The 26,410-nt window shown below is 48.0% G+C and overlaps 1 protein-coding gene across 1 annotated transcript in view; it reads right to left on the bottom strand.

The window, feature by feature from the left end:
• Positions 1–24,091, bottom strand: part of LOC142256395 (solute carrier family 2, facilitated glucose transporter member 1-like) — a 211,432-nt gene extending 187,341 nt beyond the window's left edge. Inside the window, exon 1 of the mRNA XM_075328057.1 lies at positions 23,840–24,091. Coding sequence (XP_075184172.1) covers positions 23,840–23,926 — 87 coding nt within the window. The 5' untranslated portion in view covers positions 23,927–24,091. The remainder of the gene's footprint in view (positions 1–23,839) is intronic.
• Positions 24,092–26,410: the final 2,319 nt, after the last annotated feature.

The following is a 26,410-nucleotide window of genomic DNA, read 5'->3' as shown; positions in this document are numbered from 1 at the left end:
GCTTGGAGGGATGTCCCATGTGAGGAGGTTACTGTACAGACATTACCTCCGGAGGCCTCACCCGAGCCCATGCAGCTTGGAGGGATGTCCCATGTGAGGAGGTTACTGTACTGACATTACCTCAGGAGGCCTCACCCGAGCCCATGCAGCTTGGAGGGATGTCCCATGTGAGGAGGTTACTGTACAGACATTACCTCCGGAGGCCTCAACCGAGCCCATGCAGCTTGGAGGGATGTCCCATGTGAGGAGGTTACTGTACTGACATTACCTCCGGAGGCCTCACCCGAGCCCATGCAGCTTGGAGGAACATCCCATGTGAGGAGGTTACTGTACAGACATTACCTCCGGAGGCCTCACCCGAGCCCATGCAGGTTGGAGGAACATCCCATGTGAGGGGGTTACTGTACAGACATTACCTCCGGAGGCCTCACCCGAGCCCATGCAGCTTGGAGGGACGTCCCATGTGAGGAGGTTACTGTACAGACATTACCTCCGGAGGCCTCACCCGAGCCCATGCAGGTTGGAGGAACATCCCATGTGAGGGGGTTACTGTACAGACATTACCTCCGGAGGCCTCACCCGAGCCCATGCAGCTTGGAGAGACGTCCCATGTGAGGAGATTACTGTACAGACATTACCTCCGGAGGCCTCACCCGAGCCCATGCAGCTTGGAGAGACGTCCCATGTGAGGCTATTGTACAGACATTACCTCCGGAGGCCTCACCCGAGCCCATGCAGCTTGGAGGGACGTCCCATGTGAGGCTATTGTACAGACATTACCTCCGGAGGCCTCACCCGAGCCCATGCAGCTTGGAGGGACGTCCCATGTGAGGCTATTGTACAGACATTACCTCCGGAGGCCTCACCCGAGCCCATGCAGCTTGGAGGGACGTCCCATGTGAGGCTATTGTACAGACATTACCTCCGGAGGCCTCACCCGAGCCCATGCAGCTTGGAGGGACGTCCCATGTGAGGCTATTGTACAGACATTACCTCCGGAGGCCTCACCCGAGCCCATGCAGGTTGGAGGGACGTCCCATGTGAGGGGGTTACTGTACTGACATTACCTCCGGAGGCCTCACCCGAGCCCATGCAGGTTGGAGGAACGTCCCATGTGAGGAGGTTACTGTACAGACATTACCTCCGGAGGCCTCACCCGAGCCCATGCAGGTTGGAGGAACGTCCCATGTGAGGAGGTTACTGTACTGACATTACCTCCGGAGGCCTCACCCGAGCCCATGCAGGTTGGAGGAACATCCCATGTGAGGGGGTTACTGTACTGACATTACCTCCGGAGGCCTCACCCGAGCCCATGCAGGTTGGAGGAACATCCCATGTGAGGGGGTTACTGTACTGACATTACCTCCGGAGGCATCACCCGAGCCCATGCAGGTTGGAGGAACGTCCCATGTGAGGAGGTTACTGTACAGACATTACCTCCGGAGGCCTCACCCGAGCCCATGCAGGTTGGAGGAACGTCCCATGTGAGGAGGTTACTGTACAGACATTACCTCCGGAGACCTCACCTGAGCCCATGCAGGTTGGAGGAACGTCCCATGTGAGGAGGTTACTGTACAGACATTACCTCCGGAGGCCTCACCCGAGCCCATGCAGGTTGGAGGAACATCCCATGTGAGGAGGTTACTGTACAGACATTAGCTCCGGAGGCCTCACCTGAGCCCATGCAGGTTGGAGGAACGTCCCATGTGAGGAGGTTACTGTACAGACATTACCTCCGGAGGCCTCACCCGAGTCCATGCAGGTTGGAGGAACATCCCATGTGAGGGGGTTACTGTACAGACATTACCTCCGGAGGCCTCACCCGAGCCCATGCAGCTTGGAGGGACGTCCCATGTGAGGAGGTTACTGTACAGACATTACCTCCAGAGGCCTCACCCGAGCCCATGCAGCTTGGAGGGACGTCCCATGTGAGGGGGTTACTGTACAGACATTACCTCCGGAGGCCTCACCCGAGCCCATGCAGCTTGGAGAGACGTCCCATGTGAGGAGGTTACTGTACAGACATTACCTCCGGAGACCTCACCTGAGCCCATGCAGCTTGGAGGAACGTCCCATGTGAGGAGGTTACTGTACAGACATTACCTCCGGAGGCCTCACCCGAGCCCATGCAGGTTGGAGGAACATCCCATGTGAGGAGGTTACTGTACAGACATTAGCTCCAGAGGCCTCACCTGAGCCCATGCAGGTTGGAGGAACGTCCCATGTGAGGAGGTTACTGTACAGACATTACCTCCGGAGGCCTCACCCGAGTCCATGCAGGTTGGAGGAACATCCCATGTGAGGGGGTTACTGTACAGACATTACCTCCGGAGGCCTCACCCGAGCCCATGCAGCTTGGAGGGACGTCCCATGTGAGGAGGTTACTGTACAGACATTACCTCCAGAGGCCTCACCCGAGCCCATGCAGGTTGGAGGAACATCCCATGGGGGGAGAAACTCCTCTACTCCTAAAAGGGGAGGAGTCTGTTTTTTTTCTGTAGCAAAAAGAGACACTGTCAGTTCATGCCCAAGGGACAACTGCTAGACCCCGGTCAGTTGGGGATTCCAACCTGAGTGTACGTATTTTCTCCACCATGGTGTTTTGGTGTTAATTACTCACAAGGGTAAATTGGGGCCTAGATGTCCCTATTACGGTCTTTCTGGACAGTGGTTCAGGGGCAAACATAATTGATGAACAGTTTGCTCATTCTTCTGGGTTAGAGGTGAAGGAATTATCTACTCTGGTACGGATTTTTGCCATTGATTCATCACCTCGTACTCGGGTGGGGGGGAGGGGTTTCAGTGTGTTCAGCGGCCAGAACTCCGTGTCAGTGTACTCCATTTGGAGCTGATATCGTGTTATGTTCTCAAGGACCTTCCTGCACAAATTGTACTAGGGTTCCCCTTGTTAACATTACATAACCCCGCTGTTGACTGGAAAAGACCTCATTAAATGGAGCATGTATTGCTAAGAACACTGTCAAGGGACCTGTATTTTGGCAATTACCTCTCGTCGTCTAATCCTCACTCTGAGTTTGGTGGTATGTTCTCTGAGAAGGGTTGTCGAGAGCTACTGCCACATACATCTTACGAATGCACCATAAGGTTGGGGCGGGGGCCAAAATTTCCCATGTGTAGACTGTATAACTTGTCGGTCCCCGAGAGGTCAGCTCTGAAGGAGTATATAACTGAGTGTAGCTAAAGGACACATTAGGCCATCCACGTCTCCGGTGTCTTCTGGTTTCTTCTTTGTTAAGAAGGATGGTGGACTACGGCCGTGCCTGGACTTTTGTGAGCTCAACCAGATAACAGTTCTTGATCCCTCTCCCCAAAAGTATTACCCCGATTGCCACTGCACTAGGGCAATCGACAAGAGCCGGGTGAAGTGCCAGAATTGGACCATGTAATGAAGGCGCCACTACTGTGGTGGCGGAAGGCTGCTATTTATAGGCTGAGAAGGGCCCAATTACCATGGACATTCCCATCCTGATAATACGGACCCCCAGCTGTCAGCTTTATCTGTGCTGGGACCACATCATTTTGTTTTTTATTTATTCCCTATCCGCATTTATTAGCCGGGCAATTGTCCTGCTCTTACACCCCAATCACTGCTGTAATTCATCACATGTAGGGGGCAAGGTTTTCCTTCATGTGGTCTCGTCAGTCATGTGGTACACGCAGAGTTAAGAGAACCTATATGATGCCTTAAGCTCCTAGCTGTATCCATGGGAACACTAACAGAAGAAACCATGGCGATGAAGAATCCCATCCTCCCCACAGTCTGCACCCTGATTGGCTGCAGCTATTGCACTGATCCATAAAGCAGTCACATGATCTGAAGTAGTGACGTGGGTGAGGGGTAGGGCATTATCACTATCACACCCATCACCATGGAAACAGCACAAGGTCACGAATCAAGGTCACTGCACCACGTGGTCAGCCAAGAGCATCACACGCAGCCGAGGATCAGATACAGCCGAGAGTATCACACGCAGCCGAGAGCATCACACACAGCCGAGGATCAGATACAGCCGAGAGTATCAAACGCAGCCGAGAGTATCACACACAGCCGAGGATCAGATACAGCAAAGAGCATCATACGCAGCCGAGAGCATCACACACAGCCGAGGATCAGATACAGCCGAGAGCATCACACGCAGCCGAGTATCACACGTAGCCGAGGATCAGATACAGCCGAGAGTATCACACGCAGCCGAGAGCATCACACGCAGCCGAGAGCATCACACGCAGCCGAGGATCAGATACAGCAAAGAGCATCACACACAGCCGAGGATCAGATACAGCCGAGAGCATCACACACAGCCGAGGATCAGATACAGCCGAGAGCATCACACACAGCCGAGGATCAGATACAGCCAAGAGCATCACACACAGCCGAGGATCATATACAGCCGAGAGCATCACACACAGCCGAGGATCAGATACAGCCGAGAGCATCACACGTAGCCGAGGATCAGATACAGCAAAGAGCATCACACGCAGCCGAGGATCAGATACAACCGAGAGCATCACACGTAGCCGAGGATCAGATACAGCAAAGAGCATCACACGCAGCCGAGGATCAGATACAGCAAAGAGCATCACACGCAGCTGAGGATCAGATACAGCCGAGAGTATCACACGCAGCTGAGGATCACATACAGCCGAGAGTATCACACGCAGCCGAGGATCAGATACAGCAAAGAGCATCACACACAGCCGAGGATCAGATACAGCAAAGAGCATCACACACAGCCGAGGATCAGATACAGCCGAGAGCATCACACGCAGCCGAGGATCAGATACCACACAGTCGAGGATCAGATACAGCCGAGAGCATCACACGTAGCCGAGGATCAGATACAGCAAAGAGCATCACACGCAGCCGAGGATCAGATACAGCAAAGAGCATCACACGCAGCTGAGGATCAGATACAGCAAAGAGCATCACACACAGCCGAGGATCAGATACAGCCGAGAGTATCACACGCAGCCGAGGATCAGATACAGCAAAGAGCATCACACACAGCCGAGGATCAGATACAGCCGAGAGTATCACACGTAGCCGAGGATCAGATACAGCAAAGAGCATCACACGCAGCCGAGGATCAGATACAGCAAAGAGCATCATACGCAGCTTAGGATCAGATACAGCCGAGAGTATCACACGCAGCTGAGGATCAGATACAGCCGAGAGTATCACACGCAGCCGATGATCAGATACAGCAAAGAGCATCACACACAGCCGAGGATCAGATACAGCAAAGAGCATCACACACAGCCGAGGATCAGATACAGCAAAGAGCATCACACACAGCCGAGGATCAGATACAGCAAAGAGCATCACACACAGCCGAGGATCAGATACAGCCGAGAGCATCACACGCAGCCGAGGATCAGATACAGCCGAGAGCATCACACGCAGCCGAGGATCAGATACAGCAAAGAGCATCACACACAGCCGAGGATCAGATACAGCAAAGAGCATCACACACAGCCGAGGATCAGATACAGCAAAGAGCATCACACACAGCCGAGGATCAGATACAGCCGAGAGCATCACACACAGCCGAGGATCAGATACAGCAAAGAGCATCACACACAGCCGAGGATCAGATACAGCCGAGAGCATCACACACAGCCGAGGATCAGATACAGCCGAGAGCATCACACGCAGCCGAGGATCAGATACAGCCGAGAGCATCACACGCAGCCGAGGATCAGATACAGCAAAGAGCATCACACACAGCCGAGGATCAGATACAGCAGAGAGCATCACACGCAGCCGAGGATCAGATACAGCAAAGAGCATCACACACAGCCGAGCATCAGATACAGCCGAGAGCATCACACACAGCCGAGGATCAGATACAGCCGAGAGCATCACACACAGCCGAGGATCAGATACAGCCGAGAGCATCACACGCAGCCGAGGATCAGATACAGCAAAGAGCATCACACACAGCCGAGGATCAGATACAGCCGAGAGCATCACACGCAGCCGAGGATCAGATACAGCAAAGAGCATCACACGCAGCCGAGGATCAGATACAGCCGAGAGCATCACACGCAGCCGAGGATCAGATACAGCAAAGAGCATCACACACAGCCGAGGATCAGATACAGCAAAGAGCATCACACACAGCCGAGGATCAGATACAGCAAAGAGCATCACACACAGCCGAGGATCAGATACAGCCGAGAGCATCACACGCAGCTGAGGATCAGATACAGCCGAGAGTATCACACGCAGCCGAGGATCAGATACAGCAAAGAGCATCACACACAGCCGAGGATCAGATACAGCCGAGAGCATCACACGCAGCCGAGGATCAGATACAGCAAAGAGCATCACACACAGCCGAGGATCAGATACAGCAAAGAGCATCACACACAGCCGAGGATCAGATACAGCAAAGAGCATCACACACAGCCGAGGATCAGATACAGCAAAGAGCATCACACGCAGCTGAGGATCAGATACAGTAAAGAGCATCACACACAGCCGAGGATCAGATACAGCCGAGGATCACACACAGCCGAGAGCATCACACACAGCCGAGGATCAGATACAGCAAAGAGCATCACACACAACCGAGGATCAGATACAGCAAAGAGCATCACACACAGCCGAGGATCAGATACAGCCGAGAGTATCACACACAGCCGAGGATCAGATACAGCAAAGAGCATCAGATACAGCAAAGAGCATCACACACAGCCGAGGATCAGATACAGCCGAGAGCATCACACACAGCTGAGGATCAGATACAGCCGAGAGCATCACACACAGCCGAGGATCAGATACAGCCGAGAGCATCACACGCAGCCGAGGATCAGATACAGCAAAGAGCATCACACACAGCCGAGGATCAGATACAGCCGAGAGCATCACACGCAGCCGAGGATCAGATACAGCCGAGAGCATCACACGCAGCCGAGGATCAGATACAGCAAAGAGCATCACACACAGCCGAGGATCAGATACAGCCGAGAGCATCACACACAGCCGAGGATCAGATACAGCAAAGAGCATCACACACAGCCGAGGATCAGATACAGCCGAGAGCATCACACGCAGCCGAGGATCAGATACAGCAAAGAGCATCACACACAGCCGAGGATCAGATACAGCCGAGAGCATCACACGCAGCCGAGGATCAGACACAGCAAAGAGCATCACACGCAGCCGAGGATCAGATACAGCCGAGAGCATCACACGCAGCCGAGGATCAGATACAGCAAAGAGCATCACACACAGCCGAGGATCAGCTACAGCCGAGAGTATCACACACAGCCGAGAGTATCACACACAGCCGAGAGTATCACACACAGTCGAGGATCAGATACAGCCGAGAGTATCACACACAGCCGAGAGTATCACACACAGTCGAGGATCAGATACAGCAAAGAGTATCACACACAGCCGAGGATCAGATACAGCCGAGAGCATCAAACGCAGCCGAGAGTATCACACACAGCCGAGGATCAGATACAGCCGAGAGCATCACACACAGCCGAGGATCAGATACTCTCGGCTGCGTTTGATGCTCTCGGCTGTATCACACACAGCCGAGGATCAGATACAGCCGAGAGCATCACACGCAGCCGAGGATCAGATACAGCAAAGAGCATCACACACAGCCGAGGATCAGATACAGCAAAGAGCATCACACACAGCCGAGGATCAGATACAGCAAAGAGCATCACACACAGCCGAGGATCAGATACAGCAAAGAGCATCATACACAGCCGAGGATCAGATACAGCAAAGAGCATCAGATACAGCAAAGAGCATCACACACAGCCGAGGATCAGATACAGCCGAGAGCATCAAACGCAGCCGAGGATCAGATACAGCAAAGAGCATCAAACGCAGCCGAGGATCAGATACAGCAAAGAGCATCACACACAGCCGAGGATATCACACACAGCCGAGGATCAGATACAGCCGAGGATCAGATACAGCCGAGGATCAGATACAGCCGAGAGCATCACACGCAGCCGAGGATCAGATACAGCCGAGAGTATCACACACAGCCGAGAGTATCACACACAGTCGAGGATCAGATATAGCAAAGAGCATCACACACAGCCGAGGATCAGATACAGCCGAGAGCATCACACGCAGCCGAGGATCAGATACAGCCGAGAGCATCACACGCAGCCGAGGATCAGATACAGCAAAGAGCATCACACACAGCCGAGGATCAGATACAGCCGAGAGCATCACACACAGCCGAGGATCAGCTACAGCCGAGAGCATCACACGCAGCCGAGGATCAGATACAGCAAAGAGCATCACACACAGCCGAGGATCAGATACAGCAAAGAGCATCACACACAGCCGAGGATCAGATACAGCAAAGAGCATCACACACAGCCGAGGATCAGATACAGCCGAGAGCATCACACACAGCCGAGGATCAGATACAGCAAAGAGCATCACACACAGCCGAGGATCAGATACAGCAAAGAGCATCACACACAGCCGAGGATCAGATACAGCCGAGAGCATCACACACAGCCGAGGATCAGATACAGCCGAGAGCATCACACGCAGCCGAGGATCAGATACAGCCGAGAGCATCACACGCAGCCGAGGATCAGATACAGCAAAGAGCATCACACACAGCCGAGGATCAGATACAGCAGAGAGCATCACACGCAGCCGAGGATCAGATACAGCAGAGAGCATCACACACAGCCGAGCATCAGTTACAGCCGAGAGCATCACACACAGCCGAGGATCAGATACAGCCGAGAGCATCACACACAGCCGAGGATCAGATACAGCCGAGAGCATCACACGCAGCCGAGGATCAGATACAGCAAAGAGCATCACACACAGCCGAGGATCAGATACAGCCGAGAGCATCACACGCAGCCGAGGATCAGATACAGCAAAGAGCATCACACACAGCCGAGGATCAGATACAGCCGAGAGCATCACACGCAGCCGAGGATCAGATACAGCAAAGAGCATCACACACAGCCGAGGATCAGATACAGCCGAGAGCATCACACGCAGCCGAGGATCAGATACAGCAAAGAGCATCACACACAGCCGAGGATCAGATACAGCAAAGAGCATCACACACAGCGGAGGATCAGATACAGCCGAGAGCATCACACGCAGCTGAGGATCAGATACAGCCGAGAGTATCACACGCAGCCGAGGATCAGATACAGCAAAGAGCATCACACACAGCCGAGGATCAGATACAGCCGAGAGCATCACACGCAGCCGAGGATCAGATACAGCAAAGAGCATCACACACAGCCGAGGATCAGATACAGCAAAGAGCATCACACACAGCCGAGGATCAGATACAGCAAAGAGCATCACACACAGCCGAGGATCAGATACAGCAAAGAGCATCACACGCAGCTGAGGATCAGATACAGTAAAGAGCATCACACACAGCCGAGGATCAGATACAGCCGAGGATCACACACAGCTGAGAGCATCACACACAGCCGAGGATCAGATACAGCAAAGAGCATCACACACAACCGAGGATCAGATACAGCAAAGAGCATCACACACAGCCGAGGATCAGATACAGCCGAGAGTATCACACACAGCCGAGGATCAGATACAGCAAAGAGCATCAGATACAGCAAAGAGCATCACACACAGCCGAGGATCAGATACAGCCGAGAGCATCACACACAGCTGAGGATCAGATACAGCCGAGAGCATCACACACAGCCGAGGATCAGATACAGCCGAGAGCATCACACGCAGCCGAGGATCAGATACAGCAAAGAGCATCACACACAGCCGAGGATCAGATACAGCCGAGAGCATCACACACAGCCGAGGATCAGATACAGCAAAGAGCATCACACACAGCCGAGGATCAGATACAGCCGAGAGCATCACACGCAGCCGAGGATCAGATACAGCAAAGAGCATCACACACAGCCGAGGATCAGATACAGCCGAGAGCATCACACACAGCCGAGGATCAGACACAGCAAAGAGCATCACACGCAGCCGAGGATCAGATACAGCCGAGAGCATCACACGCAGCCGAGGATCAGATACAGCAAAGAGCATCACACACAGCCGAGGATCAGCTACAGCCGAGAGTATCACACACAGCCGAGAGTATCACACACAGCCGAGAGTATCACACACAGTCGAGGATCAGATACAGCCGAGAGTATCACACACAGCCGAGAGTATCACACACAGTCGAGGATCAGATACAGCAAAGAGTATCACACACAGCCGAGGATCAGATACAGCCGAGAGCATCACACACAGCCGAGGATCAGATACAGCCGAGAGCATCAAACGCAGCTGAGAGTATCACACACAGCCGAGGATCAGATACAGCCGACAGCATCACACACAGCCGAGGATCAGATACTCTCGGCTGCGTTTGATGCTCTCGGCTGTATCACACACAGCCGAGGATCAGATACAGCCGAGAGCATCACACGCAGCCGAGGATCAGATACAGCAAAGAGCATCACACACAGCCGAGGATCAGATACAGGAAAGAGCATCACACACAGCCGAGGATCAGATACAGCAAAGAGCATCACACACAGCCGAGGATCAGATACAGCAAAGAGCATCATACACAGCCGAGGATCAGATACAGCAAAGAGCATCAGATACAGCAAAGAGCATCACACACAGCCGAGGATCAGATACAGCCGAGAGCATCAAACGCAGCCGAGGATCAGATACAGCAAAGAGCATCAAACGCAGCCGAGGATCAGATACAGCAAAGAGCATCACACACAGCCGAGGATATCACACACAGCCGAGGATCAGATACAGCCGAGGATCAGATACAGCCGAGGATCAGATACAGCCGAGAGCATCACACGCAGCCGAGGATCAGATACAGCCGAGAGTATCACACACAGCAGAGAGTATCACACACAGTCGAGGATCAGATACAGCAAAAAGCATCACACACAGCTGAGGATCAGATACAGCCGAGAGCATCAAACGCAGCCGAGGATCAGATACAGCCGAAAGCATCAAACGCAGCCGAGAGCATCAAACACAGCCGAGGATCAGATACAGCCGAGAGTATCACACAGACAGCTAAGGATCAAATACAGCTGAGTGTATCACACATCCAAAGATCAGAGACAGTCAAGAGTATCACACACACAGTGTAGGATTAGATGCAACTAATGGTATTACACAGCAGACCATTAGATACAGCTGAAAGTATCACACACACATAGCTGAGAATATGACACACAGCCTAGGAACAGATACAGCCGAGAATATTGCATACACAGCAGAGGATTAGATACAGCCGAGAGTATCACACACAGCTGAGAATCAGATACGGTCGAGACTATCACACACACAGCAGTGGATGAGACACAGCCTAGAGTACCACATTCACACACACACACGATTAGATACACAGCTCAGCACACAATATCACACAGGAGAGGGTTAGATACACAGCTCAGCAGACAGTATCACACAGGAGAGGATTAGATACACAGCTCAGCAGACAGTATCACACATGAGAGGATTAGATACACAGATCAGCAGACAGTATCACACAGGAGAGGATTAGATACACAGCTCAGCAGACAGTATCACACAGGAGAGGATTAGATACACAGCTCAGCAGACAGTATCACACAGGAGAGGATTAGATACACAGCTCAGCAGATAGTATCACACAGGAGAGGGTTAGATACACAGCTCAGCAGACAGTATCACACAGGAGAGGATTAGATACACGGCTCAGCAGACAGTATCACACAGGAGAGGATTAGATACACAGCTCAGCAGACAGTATCACACAGGAGAGGATTAGATACTCAGCTCAGCAGACAGTATCACACAGGAGAGGATTAGATACACGGCTCAGCACACAGTATCACACAGGAGAGGATTAGATACACGGCTCAGCAGACAGTGTCACACAGGAGAGGATTAGATACACAGCTCAGCAGACAGTATCACACAGGATAGGATTAGATACACGGCTCAGCAGACAGTATCACACAGGAGAGGATTAGATACACAGCTCAGCAGACAGTATCACACAGGAGAGGATTAGATACACAGCTCAGCAGACAGTATCACACAGGAGAGGATTAGATACACAGCTCAGCAGACAGTATCACACAGGAGAGGATTAGATACACAGCTCAGCAGACAGTATCACACAGGAGAGGATTAGATACACAGCTCAGCAGATAGTATCACACAGGAGAGGGTTAGATACACAGCTCAGCAGACAGTATCACACAGGAGAGGATTAGATACACAGCTCAGCAGACAGTATCACACAGGAGAGGATTAGATACACAGCTCAGCAGACAGTATCACACAGGAGAGGATTAGATACACAGCTCAGCAGACAGTATCACACAGGAGAGGATTAGATACACGGCTCAGCAGACAGTATCACACAGGAGAGGATTAGATACACGGCTCAGCAGATAGTATCACACAGGAGAGGGTTAGATACACAGCTCAGCAGACAGTATCACACAGGAGAGGATTAGATACACGGCTCAGCAGACAGTATCACACAGGAGAGGATTAGATACACAGCTCAGCAGACAGTATCACACAGGAGAGGATTAGATACTCAGCTCAGCAGACAGTATCACACAGGAGAGGATTAGATACACGGCTCAGCACACAGTATCACACAGGAGAGGATTAGATACACAGCTCAGCAGACAGTATCACACAGGAGAGGATTAGATACACAGCTCAGCAGACAGTATCACACAGGAGAGGATTAGATACACGGCTCAGCAGACAGTATCACACAGGAGAGGATTAGATACACGGCTCAGCAGATAGTATCACACAGGAGAGGGTTAGATACACAGCTCAGCAGACAGTATCACACAGGAGAGGATTAGATACACAGCTCAGCAGACAGTATCACACAGGAGAGGATTAGATACACAGATCAGCAGACAGTATCACACAGGAGAGGATTAGATACACAGCTCAGCAGACAGTATCACACAGGAGAGGATTAGATACACAGCTCAGCAGACAGTATCACACAGGAGAGGATTAGATACACAGCTCAGCAGATAGTATCACACAGGAGAGGGTTAGATACACAGCTCAGCAGACAGTATCACACAGGAGAGGATTAGATACACGGCTCAGCAGACAGTATCACACAGGAGAGGATTAGATACACAGCTCAGCAGACAGTATCACACAGGAGAGGATTAGATACTCAGCTCAGCAGACAGTATCACACAGGAGAGGATTAGATACACGGCTCAGCACACAGTATCACACAGGAGAGGATTAGATACACGGCTCAGCAGACAGTGTCACACAGGAGAGGATTAGATACACAGCTCAGCAGACAGTATCACACAGGATAGGATTAGATACACGGCTCAGCAGACAGTATCACACAGGAGAGGATTAGATACACAGCTCAGCAGACAGTATCACACAGGAGAGGATTAGATACACAGCTCAGCAGACAGTATCACACAGGAGAGGATTAGATACACAGCTCAGCAGACAGTATCACACAGGAGAGGATTAGATACACAGCTCAGCAGACAGTATCACACAGGAGAGGATTAGATACACAGCTCAGCAGATAGTATCACACAGGAGAGGGTTAGATACACAGCTCAGCAGACAGTATCACACAGGAGAGGATTAGATACACAGCTCAGCAGACAGTATCACACAGGAGAGGATTAGATACACAGCTCAGCAGACAGTATCACACAGGAGAGGATTAGATACACAGCTCAGCAGACAGTATCACACAGGAGAGGATTAGATACACAGCTCAGCAGACAGTATCACACAGGAGAGGATTAGATACACAGCTCAGCAGACAGTATCACACAGGAGAGGATTAGATACACGGCTCAGCAGACAGTATCACACAGGAGAGGATTAGATACACGGCTCAGCAGATAGTATCACACAGGAGAGGGTTAGATACACAGCTCAGCAGACAGTATCACACAGGAGAGGATTAGATACACGGCTCAGCAGACAGTATCACACAGGAGAGGATTAGATACACAGCTCAGCAGACAGTATCACACAGGAGAGGATTAGATACTCAGCTCAGCAGACAGTATCACACAGGAGAGGATTAGATACACGGCTCAGCACACAGTATCACACAGGAGAGGATTAGATACACGGCTCAGCAGACAGTGTCACACATAGTGAGATTAGATACATTGCAGGCTTGTATGGAGTGTATATAGTGTAAACTATGTCCGCACACTGAGTATTTTGTGTAGAAATTTTCTGCACCCAGAACTGCATCTTCTGGCGGAAAATTGCACCAAAAATGATGCATTTTTGACGCGTTTGTGGTGCATATTTTTACCATGTGTTTTCATAATGAAGTGAAGTGGTGGAAGGGCTGAAAAACGCATCAAGAATCAAATCTGCAAGGAACAAAAAGCAACGTGCGCACAACACCTGAGAATTCTCACCAACTTCATTGGCATAAAGGTAGACATGCGTTTTTGTGACAAAACTGCATAAAAAAAAAACATAAAAAAAAACAAAACACCGTACCAAGTACGCACACAGCCTAGATCTCCTGCCTTGCCTGCGGTCTGGTGGTTGCAGGTCACGTGTACCCCGAGAGTGGCCGGTACCACATTATGCAGATACGAGGGGTACACCAATATGACACCTGGCAGCGACTAATCATCAGAGGAAAGATGACAGAAGGAAGCGATGTACCAATATACAAACGTCACATACTGTATTACAAAGACTAGCTACAGTCGTGAGAAAAGTAAGTGCACCCTTATTACATTCTATGGATTTACGTATCAGGACCTAACAGTAAAACATCTGGTCCTTAGAAAGTCTCGCAAAGAGGAAAAACCAACCACGTCAAGTGACTCCACGCATCGTGTACCAATAACGGAGCCAAAATCCAGAAGCGTGTGAAATATTAAGTACACCCTCAGTGATTCCATAGTAATGAAGGATAAGAAGCAGCCCAGGGCGGCTAACCAGATGACTGTCATTAATGGTTCATCAGCAGCAAGTGGAAATATCTCAATAAGAGCTCGCTCCCGCCACCGTCTAACCGGGACAAGGGCTCGCTCCCACCACCGTCTAACCGGGACGAGGGCTCGCTCCCACCACCGTCTAACCGGGACGAGGGCTCGCTCCCGCCACCGTCTAACCGGGACGAGGGCTCGCACGCGACACTGTCTAACCGGGACAAGAGCTCGCTCCCTCCACCGTCTAACCGGGACAAGGGCTCGCTCCCGCCACCGTCTAACCGGGACAAGGGCTCGCTCCCACCACCGTCTAACCGGGACAAGGGCTCGCTCCCACCACCGTCTAACCGGGACGAGGGCTCGCTCCCACCACCGTCTAACCGGGACGAGGGCTCGCTCCCGCCACCATCTAACCGGGACAAGGGCTCGCTCCCACCACCGTCTAACCGGGACAAGGGCTCGCTCCCGCCACCATCTAACCGGGACAAGGGCTCGCTCCCGCCACCATCTAACCGGGACAAGGGCTCGCTCCCACCACCGTCTAACCGGGACGAGGGCTCGCTCCCGCCACCGTCTAACCGGGACGAGGGCTCGCTCCCGCCACCGTCTAACCGGCACGAGGGCTCACTCCCGCCACCGTCTAACCGGGATGACGGCTCGCTCCCGCCACAGTCTAACCGGGATGAGGGCTCGCACGCAACACCGTCTAACCGGGACAAGAGCTCGCTCCCGCCACCGTCTAACCGGGACGAGGGCTCGCTCCCGCCACCGACTAACCGGGACAAGAGCTCGCTCCCACCACCGTCTAACCGGGACGAGGGCTCGCTCCCGCCACAGTCTAACCGGGACGAGGGCTCACTCCCGCCACCGTCTAACCGGGACGAGGGCTCGCTCCCGCCACCGTCTAACCGGGACGAGGGCTCGCTCCCGCCACCGTCTAACCGGGACGAGGGCTCGCTCCCGCCACCGTCTAACCGGGACGAGGGCTCGCTCCCGCCACAGTCTAACCGGAATGAGGGCTTGCTTACACCACTGTATAACTGGGATGAGGGTTCACACACACCACCTTATAACAGGGACAAGGGCTCACTCACACCACCGTATAACAGGGACCCAAAATACACAGAGACAAGGAATGCAAGAAATGGAGAGATCCATCTCCTCGCATGTTAGTGTGACTCCAGCATAAGAGCAGAAGATTTGGCAGTTTGCTGGTCGGGAGCAGACAAGAGGGTGTTACCACAATTCCAGAAGGAGAAACAGCAGCAACAAGCTGAGAGAAGTGATGGGTGAGCACTAAAATGCTCTGGTACTCGGTCCTCGAGTCGAGCAGATCAGGCGCTGTGAAGGGCACAACTGGAGAAGCGAGCATAATGGACGTCACTGATTAGGCAGTTCGGCTCTCCGCCCACGTACAGCCAGCCATATACAGAGCATTTCCGAGGGGCGGCGGGGTTGTAGGTTGTTTTTTCTTTTTGATACACTACGTCCAAAACTATGTTTTCTCCCCCAGTGAGAGCCATTCAGAGATTGTGTGGGGCTCTCACTGGGGGGCCTACCATCATCATTCAGTGCGGCAAGCTGTGTATTGTGGTCGTTGTTTCACATATAAAACATCCAACCACCCGCGATACTTGGTCAAGCACAAGGAGTACCCGAGCCCCCCGATGCCCAATCTCATCATTAGATACTACCATCAATCTGGAAGGAGGATGTAGAGTGTGATATTAGAGGAATATATAGGGTGTGTGATATTAGAGGAATATATAGGGTGTGTGATATTAGAGGAGTATATAGGGTGTGTGATATTAGAGGAGTATATAGGGTGTGTGATATTAGGGGAGTATATAGGGTGTGTGATATTAGAGGAGTATATAGGGTGTGTGATATTAGAGGAGTATATAGGGTGTGTGATATTAGAGGAGTATATAGGGTGTGTGATATTAGAGGAGTATATAGGGTGTGTGATATTAGAGGAGTATATAGGGTGTGTGATATTAGAGGAGTATATGGGGTGTGTGATATTAGAGGAGTATATGGGGTGTGTGATATTAGAGGAGTATATAGGGTGTGTGATATTAGAGGAGTATATAGGGTGTGTGATATTAGAGGAGTATATAGGGTGTGTGATATTAGAGGAGTATATAGGGTGTGTGATATTAGAGGAGTATATGGGGTGTGGGATATTAGAGGAGTATATAGTGTGTGTGATATTAGAGGCGTATATAGTGTGTGATATTAGAGGAGTATATAGAGTGTGTGATATTAGAGGAGTATATAGTGTGTGTGATATTAGAGGAGTATATGGGGTGTGTGATATTAGAGGAGTATATGGGGTGTGTGATATTAGAGGAGTATATGGGGTGTGTGATATTAGAGGAGTATATAGTGTGTGTGATATTAGAGGCGTATATAGTGTGTGTGATATTAGAGGAGTATATAGAGTGTGTGATATTAGAGGAGTATATAGTGTGTGTGATATTAGAGGAGTATATGGGGTGTGTGATATTAGAGGAGTATATAGAGTGTGTGATATTAGAGGAGTATATAGGATGTGTGATATTAGAGGAGTATATAGAGTGTGTGATATTAGAGGAGTATATAGTGTGTGTGATATTAGAGGAGTATATGGGGTGTGTGATAGTAGAGGAGTATATGGGGTGTGTAATATTAGAGGAGTATATGGGGTGTGTGATATTAGAGGAGTATATGGGGTGTGTGATATTAGAGGAGTATATGGGGTGTGTGATATTAGAGGAGTATATGGGGTGTGTGATATTAGAGGCGTATATAGTGTGTGATATTAGAGGAGTATATAGTGTGTGTGATATTAGAGGAGTATATAGTGTGTGTGATATTAGAGGAGTATATAGGGTGTGTGATATTAGAGGAGTATATAGGGTGTGTGATATTAGAGGAGTATATGGGGTGTGTGATATTAGAGGAGTATATAGTGTGTGTGATATTAGAGGAGTATATAGTGTGTGTGATATTAGAGGAGTATATAGGGTGTGTGATATTAGAGGAGTATATAGGGTGTGATATTAGAGGAGTATATAGGGTGTGTGATATTAGAGGCGTATATAGGGTGTGTGATATTAGAGGAATATATAGGGTGTGTGATATTAGAGGAATATATAGGGTGTGTGATATTAGAGGAATATATAGGGTGTGTGATATTAGAGGAGTATATGGGTGTGTGATATTAGAGGAGTATATAGAGTGTGTGATATTAGAGGAGTATATAGTGTGTGTGATATTAGAGGCGTATATAGGGTGTGATATTAGAGGAGTATATAGAGTGTGTGATATTAGAGGAGTATATGGGGTGTGTGATATTAGAGGAGTATATGGGGTGTGTGATATTAGAGGAGTATATGGGGTGTGTGATATTAGAGGAGTATATGGGGTGTGTGATATTAGAGGAGTATATAGAGTGTGTGATATTAGAGGAGTATATGGGGTGTGTGATATTAGAGGAGTATATGGGGTGTGTGATATTAGAGGAGTATATGGCGTGTGTGATATTAGAGGAGTATATGGGGTGTGTGATATTAGAGGAGTATATGGGGTGTGTGATATTAGAGGAGTATATGGGGTGTGTGATATTAGAGGAGTATATGGGGTGTGTGATATTAGAGGAGTATATGGGGTGTGTGATATTAGAGGAGTATATGGGGTGTGTGATATTAGAGGAGTATATGGGGTGTGTGATATTAGAGGAGTATATGGGGTGTGTGATATTAGAGGAGTATATAGGGTGTGTGATATTAGAGGAGTATATAGGGTGTGTGATATTAGAGGAGTATATAGAGGGTGTGTGATATTAGAGGAGTATATAGAGGGTGTGTGATATTAGAGGAGTATATAGAGGGTGTGTGATATTAGAGGAGTATATAGAGGGTGTGTGATATTAGAGGAGTATATGGGGTGTGTGATATTAGAGGAGTATATGGGGTGTGTGATATTGGAGGAGTATATAGAGTGTGTGATATTAGAGGAGTATATGGGGTGTGTGATATTAGAGGAGTATATGGGGTGTGTGATATTAGAGGAGTATATGGGGTGTGTGATATTAGAGGAGTATATGGGGTGTGTGATATTAGAGGAGTATATGGGGTGTGTGATATTAGAGGAGTATATAGGGTGTGTGATATTAGAGGAGTATATAGAGGGTGTGTGATATTAGAGGAGTATATAGAGTGTGTGATATTAGAGGAGTATATAGTGTGTGATATTACAGGAGTATATAGAGTGTGTGATATTAGAGGAGTATACAGTTAGGTCCAGAAATCTTTGGCCAGTGACACAATTTTCGCGAGTTGGGCTCTGCATGCCACCACATTGGATTTGAAATGAAACCTCTACAACAGAATTCAAGTGCAGATTGTAACGTTTAATTTGAAGGTTTGAACAAAAATATCTGATAGAAATTGTAGGAATTGTCACATTTCTTTACAAACACTCCACATTTTAGGAGGTCAAAAGTAATTGGACAAATAAACCAAACCCAAACAAAATATATTTATTTTCAATATTTTGTTGCGGATCCTTTGGAGGCAATCACTGCCTTAAGTCTGGAACCCATGGACATCACCAAACGCTGGGTTTCCTCCTTCGTAATGCTTTGCCAGGCCTTTACAGCCGCAGCCTTCAGGTCTTGCTTGTTTGTGGGTCTTTCCGTCTTAAGTCTGGATTTGAGCAAGTGAAATGCATGCTCAATTGGGTTAAGATCTGGTGATTGACTTGGCCATTGCAGAATGTTCCACTTTTTTGCACTCATGAACTCCTGGGTAGCTTTGGCTGTACGCTTGGGGTCATTGTCCATCTGTACTATGAAGCGCCGTCCGATCAACTTTGCGGCATTTGGCTGAATCTGGGCTGAAAGTATATCCCGGTACACTTCAGAATTCATCCGGCTACTCTTGTCTGCTGTTATGTCATCAATAAACACAAGTGACCCAGTGCCATTGAAAGCCATGCATGCCCATGCCATCACGTTGCCTCCACCATGTTTTACAGAGGGTGTGGTGTGCCTTGGATCATGTGCCGTTCCCTTTCTTCTCCAGTCTTTTTTCTTCCCATCATTCTGGTACAGGTTGATCTTTGTCTCATCTGTCCATAGAATACTTTTCCAGAACTGAGCTGGCTTCATGAGGTGTTTTTCAGCAAATGTAACTCTGGCCTGTCTATTTTTGGAATTGATGAATGGTTTGCATCTAGATGTGAACCCTTTGTATTTACTTTCATGGAGTCTTCTCTTTACTGGTGACTTAGAGACAGATACACCTACTTCACTGAGAGTGTTCTGGACTTCAGTTGATGTTGTGAACGGGTTCTTCTTCACCAAAGAAAGTATGCGGCGATCATCCACCACTGTTGTCATCCGTGGACGCCCAGGCCTTTTTGAGTTCCCAAACTCACCAGTCAATTCCTTTTTTCTCAGAATGTACCCGACTGTTGATTTTGCTACTCCAAGCATGTCTGCTATCTCTCTGATGGATTTTTTCTTTTTTTTCAGCCTCAGGATGTTCTGCTTCACCTCAATTGAGAGTTCCTTAGACCGCATGTTGTCTGGTCACAGCAACAACTTCCAAATGCAAAACCACACACCTGTAATCAACCCCAGACCTTTTAACTACTTCATTGATTACAGGTTAACGAGGGAGACGCCTTCAGAGTTAATTGCAGCCCTTAGAGTCCCTTGTCCAATTACTTTTGGTCCCTTGAAAAAGAGGAGGCTATGCATTACAGAGCTATGATTCCTAAACCCTTTCTCTGATTTGGATGTGAAAACTCTCATATTGCAGCTGGGAGTGTGCACTTTCAGCCCTTATTATATATATATAATTGTATTTCTGAACATGTTTTTGTAAACAGCTAAAATAACAAAACTTGTGTCACTGTCCAAATATTTCTGGACCTAACTGTATAGTGTGTGTGATATTAGAGGCATATATAGGGTGTGATATTAGAGGCGTATATGGGGTGTGTGATATTAGAGGAGTATATAGAGGGTGTGTGATATTAGAGGAGTATATAGAGGGTGTGTGATATTAGAGGAGTATATGGGGTGTGTGATATTAGAGGAGTATATGGGGTGTGTGATATTAGAGGAGTATATGGGGTGTGTGATATTAGAGGAGTATATAGAGTGTGTGATATTAGACGAGTATATAGTGTGTGTGATATTAGAGGCGTATATAGGGTGTGATATTAGAGGAGTATATGGAGTGTGTGATATTAGAGGAGTATATGGGGTGTGTGATATTAGAGGAGTATATGGGGTGTGTAATATTAGAGGAGTATATGGGGTGTGTGATATTAGAGGAGTATATGGTGTGTGTGATATTAGAGGAGTATATGGTGTGTGTGATATTAGAGGAGTATATGGGGTGTGTGATATTAGAGGCGTATATGGGGTGTGTGATATTAGAGAAGTATATGGGGTGTGTGATATTAGAGGAGTATATGGGGTGTGTGATATTAGAGGAGTATATGGGGTGTGTGATATTAGAGGAGTATATGGGGTGTGTGATATTAGAGAAGTATATGGGGTGTGTGATATTAGAGGAGTATATGGGGTGTGTGATATTAGAGGAGTATATGGGGTGTGTGATATTAGAGGAGTATATGGGGTGTGTGATATTAGAGGAGTATATGGGGTGTGTGATATTAGAGAAGTATATGGGGTGTGTGATATTAGAGGAGTATATGGGGTGTGTGATATTAGAGGAGTATATGGGGTGTGTGATATTAGAGGAGTATATGGGGTGTGTGATATTAGAGAAGTATATGGGGTGTGTGATATTAGAGGAGTATATGGGGTGTGTGATATTAGAGGAGTATATGGGGTGTGTGATATTAGAGGAGTATATGGTGTGTGTGATATTAGAGGAGTATATGGGGTGTGTGATATTAGAGGCGTATATGGGGTGTGTGATATTAGAGAAGTATATGGGGTGTGTGATATTAGAGGAGTATATGGGGTGTGTGATATTAGAGGAGTGTATGGGATGTGTGATAGTAGAGGAGTATATAGTGTGTGTGATATTAGAGGCGTATATAGGGTGTGATATTAGAGGAGTATATGGGGTGTGTGATATTAGAGGAGTATATGGGGTGTGTGATATTAGAGGAGTATATGGGGTGTGTGATATTAGAGGAGTATATGGGGTGTGTGATATTAGAGGAGTATATGGGGTGTGTGATATTAGAGGAGTATATGGGGTGTGTGATATTAGAGGAGTATATAGGGTTTGTGATATTAGAGGAGTATATGGGGTGTGTGATATTAGAGGAGTATATAGGGTTTGTGATATTAGAGGAGTATATGGGGTGTGTGATATTAGAGGAGTATATAGAGGGTGTGTGATATTAGAGGAGTATATAGAGTGTGTAATATTAGAAGAGTATATAGTGTGTGTGATATTAGAGGATTATATAGAGTGTGTGATATTAGAGGCGTATATAGGGTGTGTGATATTAGAGGCGTATATAGGGTGTGTGATATTAGAGGAGTATATAGGGTGTGTGATATTAGAGGAGTATATGGGGTGTGTGATATTAGAGGAGTATATGGGGTGTGTGATATTAGAGGAGTATATGGGGTGTGTGATATTAGAGGAGTATATGGGGTGTGTGATATTAGAGGAGTATATGGGGTGTGTGATATTAGAGGAGTATATGGTGTGTGTGATATTAGAGGAGTATATAGCATGTGTGATATTAGGGGAGTATATAGGGTGTGTGATATTAGAGGAGTATATAGCATGTGTGATATTAGGGGAGTATATAGGGTGTGTGATATTAGAGGAGTATATAGAGGGTGTGTGATATTAGAGGAGTATATAGGGTGTGTGATATTAGGGGAGTATATAGAGTGTGTAATATTAGAGGAGTATATAGGGTGTGTGATATTAGAAGAGTATATAGGGTGTATGATATTAGAGGAGTATATAGGGTGTGTGATATTAGGGGAGTATATAGAGTGTGTGATATTAGAGGCATATATAGGGTGTGTGATATTAGAGGCGTATATAGGGTGTGTGATATTAGAGGAGTATATAGGGTGTGTGATATTAGAGGAGTATATAGCGTGTTTTATTAGAGGAGTATATAGCGTGTGATATTAGAGAGTATATAGGGTGTGTGATATTAGAGGAGTATATAGGGTGTGTGATATTAGAGGAGTATATAGGGTGTGTGATATTAGGGGAGTATATAGAGTGTGTGATATTAGAGGCGTATATAGGGTGTGTGATATTAGAGGAGTATATAGAGTGTGTAATATTAGAGGAGTATATGGGGTGTGTGATATTAGAGGCGTATATAGAGTGTGTGATATTAGAGGAGTATATAGCGTGTGTGATATTAGAGGAGTATATAGGGTGTGTGATATTAGAGGCGTATATAGAGTGTGTGATATTAGAGGAGTATATAGCGTGTGTGATATTAGAGGAGTATATAGGGTGTGTGATATTAGAGGAGTATATAGGGTGTGTGATATTAGAGGAGTATATAGAGTGTGTGATATTAGAGGAGTATATAGCGTGTGATATTAGAGAGTATATAGGGTGTGTGATATTAGAGGAGTATATAGGGTGTGTGATATTAGAGGAGTATATAGCGTGTGTGATATTAGAGGAGTATATAGCGTGTGATATTAGAGGAGTATATAGCGTGTGATATTAGAGAGTATATAGGGTGTTGGGTATTGGAGGAGTATTTAGTGTGTGTGGTATTAGAGGCGTATATAGGGTGTGATATTAGAGGAGCATATAGGTCATATGCTGTTCGGAGGATATAGCGTGTGATATTAGTATATACTATGTACACTCAGTCACGTCCTTACCTTCCTCTCCTCAGATCCATGGACCAGGCTGGTGCTCTCGTTTGCTGCAGGCTTGGGAGTCGGCTCTTTTTCTTCGGTTTCTGGCATTTTGAGGATTAATACACCACAGAGACCACCGAACTCTGCTTGGATCCCCTCCCTCTAATGTCTCCCTTGGTCTCTAGGCTTCAGCCTCTTCTGGTCCTTCCTGACTCTCCTGCCTGGTGCTCCCTTTAACATTCATCCTCCTCATATGTCTTACTCCACCCCCTCCTCATCATATCCCCTTGTATCTGCCCCCTTTTCATCATATCCAGGTGTACCTGCCCCTCCTCATCATATCCTTGTGTATCTGCCCTTCATCACATCACCATGTATCTGCCCCCTTCTTATCATATCCCTTTGTATCTGCCCCCTTCTCATCCTGTTCCATGTATCTGCCCCCCTTCTTATCATATCCCCTTCTCATCCTGTTCCATGTATCTGCTCCTCTTCATGATATCCCTATGTATCTGCTTCCTTTCCAAATAGCTCTGTGTATCTGCCCCACTTCATCATATCCTCATGTATCTCACCCCTCATCGTATCCCAATTTATCTGCCCCCTCATCACATCAACGTGTATCTGCAACCAACTGATCATATCCCCATGTATCTGACTCCTCATCATATCCTAGTTTATCTGCCCCTCCTCATCATATCCCTGTGTAGCTATCCCCTTCCTCATCATATTAACGAGTATTTAACTCGCTTCGTCATATCCCCATGTATCTTCCCTTCCTCGTCATAACCCTGTGTATCTGCCTCTCCTCATCATCATATCCCTTTGTATTTGCCCCTTCCTCTTCATATCCCTGTGTATCTGCCTCTCCTCATCATATCCCTTTGTATTTGCCCCTTCCTCTTCATAACCCTGTGTATCTGCCTCTCCTCGTCATATCCCCTTATATCTTCTCTCTACTCATGATAACCCTGCGTATCTGCCTCTCCTCGTCATATCCCCATGTATCTTCCCTTCCTCGTCATAACCCTGTGTATCTCCCCCTCACTATGCAACCATATATCTGACCTCTCTTCGTCATACCCGTGTATCTGCCCCCTGATCACCACATCTCCGCGTATCTGCCCCTCCTCATCATCATATCCTGGTGTATCTGCCCCCCCCCTTTACATATCCCTTTGTATCTACCCCCTCCTCATATCAACGTGTATTTAACTCTTCTCATCATATCCCTGTGTATCTGCCTCTCCTCGTCATATCCCCTTATATCTTCTCTCTACTCATGATATCCCTGTGTATCTGCCCCCTCATCTTCATCTCCCCATATATCTGACCCCTCCTCATCATATCTCCGTGTATCTGCCCCTCCTTATGATATCACCTCTCGTCATATCCCTCTGTATCTGCCCCACATCTTCATGTCCCTATGTACAGCGCCTTGCGAAAGTATTCAGCCCCTTCAATTTTTCAACCTTTTCCCACATTTCAGGCGTCAAACATAAAGATAAAATGTGAATGTTCTGGTGAAGAATCTACAAGTGACACAATTGTGAAGAGGAAGGAAATTTATTGCTTATTTTACACTTTTATAATAAATAAATACCTGAATATTGGGGCGTGCAATATTATTCACCCCCTTTACTGTCAGTGCAGCAAACTCACTCCAGAAGGTGATTGAGGGTCTGTGAATGATGCAATGTTGTCCTAAATGACTGATGATGATAAATATAAGCCCCTGTGTGTAACAAGTCTCCGTATAATGCCCCTGCTCTGTGATAGGCTCATGTTCTGTATAAAGCGCAGAGAGCATCATGAAGACCAAGGAACACAACAGGCAGGTCCAGGATACTGTTGTGGAGAAGATTAAAACCGGATTTGGCTACAAAAAGATTTCCACAACTTTACACATCCCAAGAAGCCCTGTGCAAGTGATCATATTGCAATGGAAGGAGGATCATACCACTGCAAATCTACCAAGACCCGGCCGTCCATCCAAACTGTCATCTCACACAAGGAGAAGACTGATCAGATGCAGCCAAGAGGCCCAGGATCCCTCTGGATGATCTGCAGAGATCTACAGCTGAGGGGGGAGAGTCTGTACATAGGACAACAATCAACACTGCACAAATCTGGCCTCTATGGAAAAGTGGCAGGAAGAAAGCCATTTCTCAAAGATATCCATGAAAAGTGTTGTGTAAAGTTTGCCACAAGCCCCTGGAGACAGCAAACATGTGGAAGAAGGGGCTCTGCTCAGATGACACCAAAATCACACTATATGGGCACAATGCCAAATGATATGTAACAGCAACACAGCTCATCACCCTGAACACACCATCCCCACTGTCAAACATGGTGGTGGCAGCATCATGGTTTGGGCCTGCTTTTCTTCAGCAGGGACAGGGAAGATGGTAAAATTGATGGGAAGATGGAGCCAAATACAGGACCATTCTTGAAGAAAACCTGTTGGAGTCTGCAAAAGACCTGAGACTGGGACGGAGATTTGTCTTCCAACAAGACAATGATCCCAAACAAAGCAAAATCTACAATGGAATGGTTCACAAATAACCGTATCCAGGTGTTAGAATGGCCAAG

Source organism: Anomaloglossus baeobatrachus, chromosome 11 (genome assembly GCF_048569485.1).
Source record: "Anomaloglossus baeobatrachus isolate aAnoBae1 chromosome 11, aAnoBae1.hap1, whole genome shotgun sequence".
NCBI lineage: Eukaryota > Metazoa > Chordata > Amphibia > Anura > Aromobatidae > Anomaloglossus > Anomaloglossus baeobatrachus.
The sequence above is the reverse complement of the archived record's forward strand: the minus strand, read 5'-3'. Positions and strand labels throughout refer to the sequence as shown.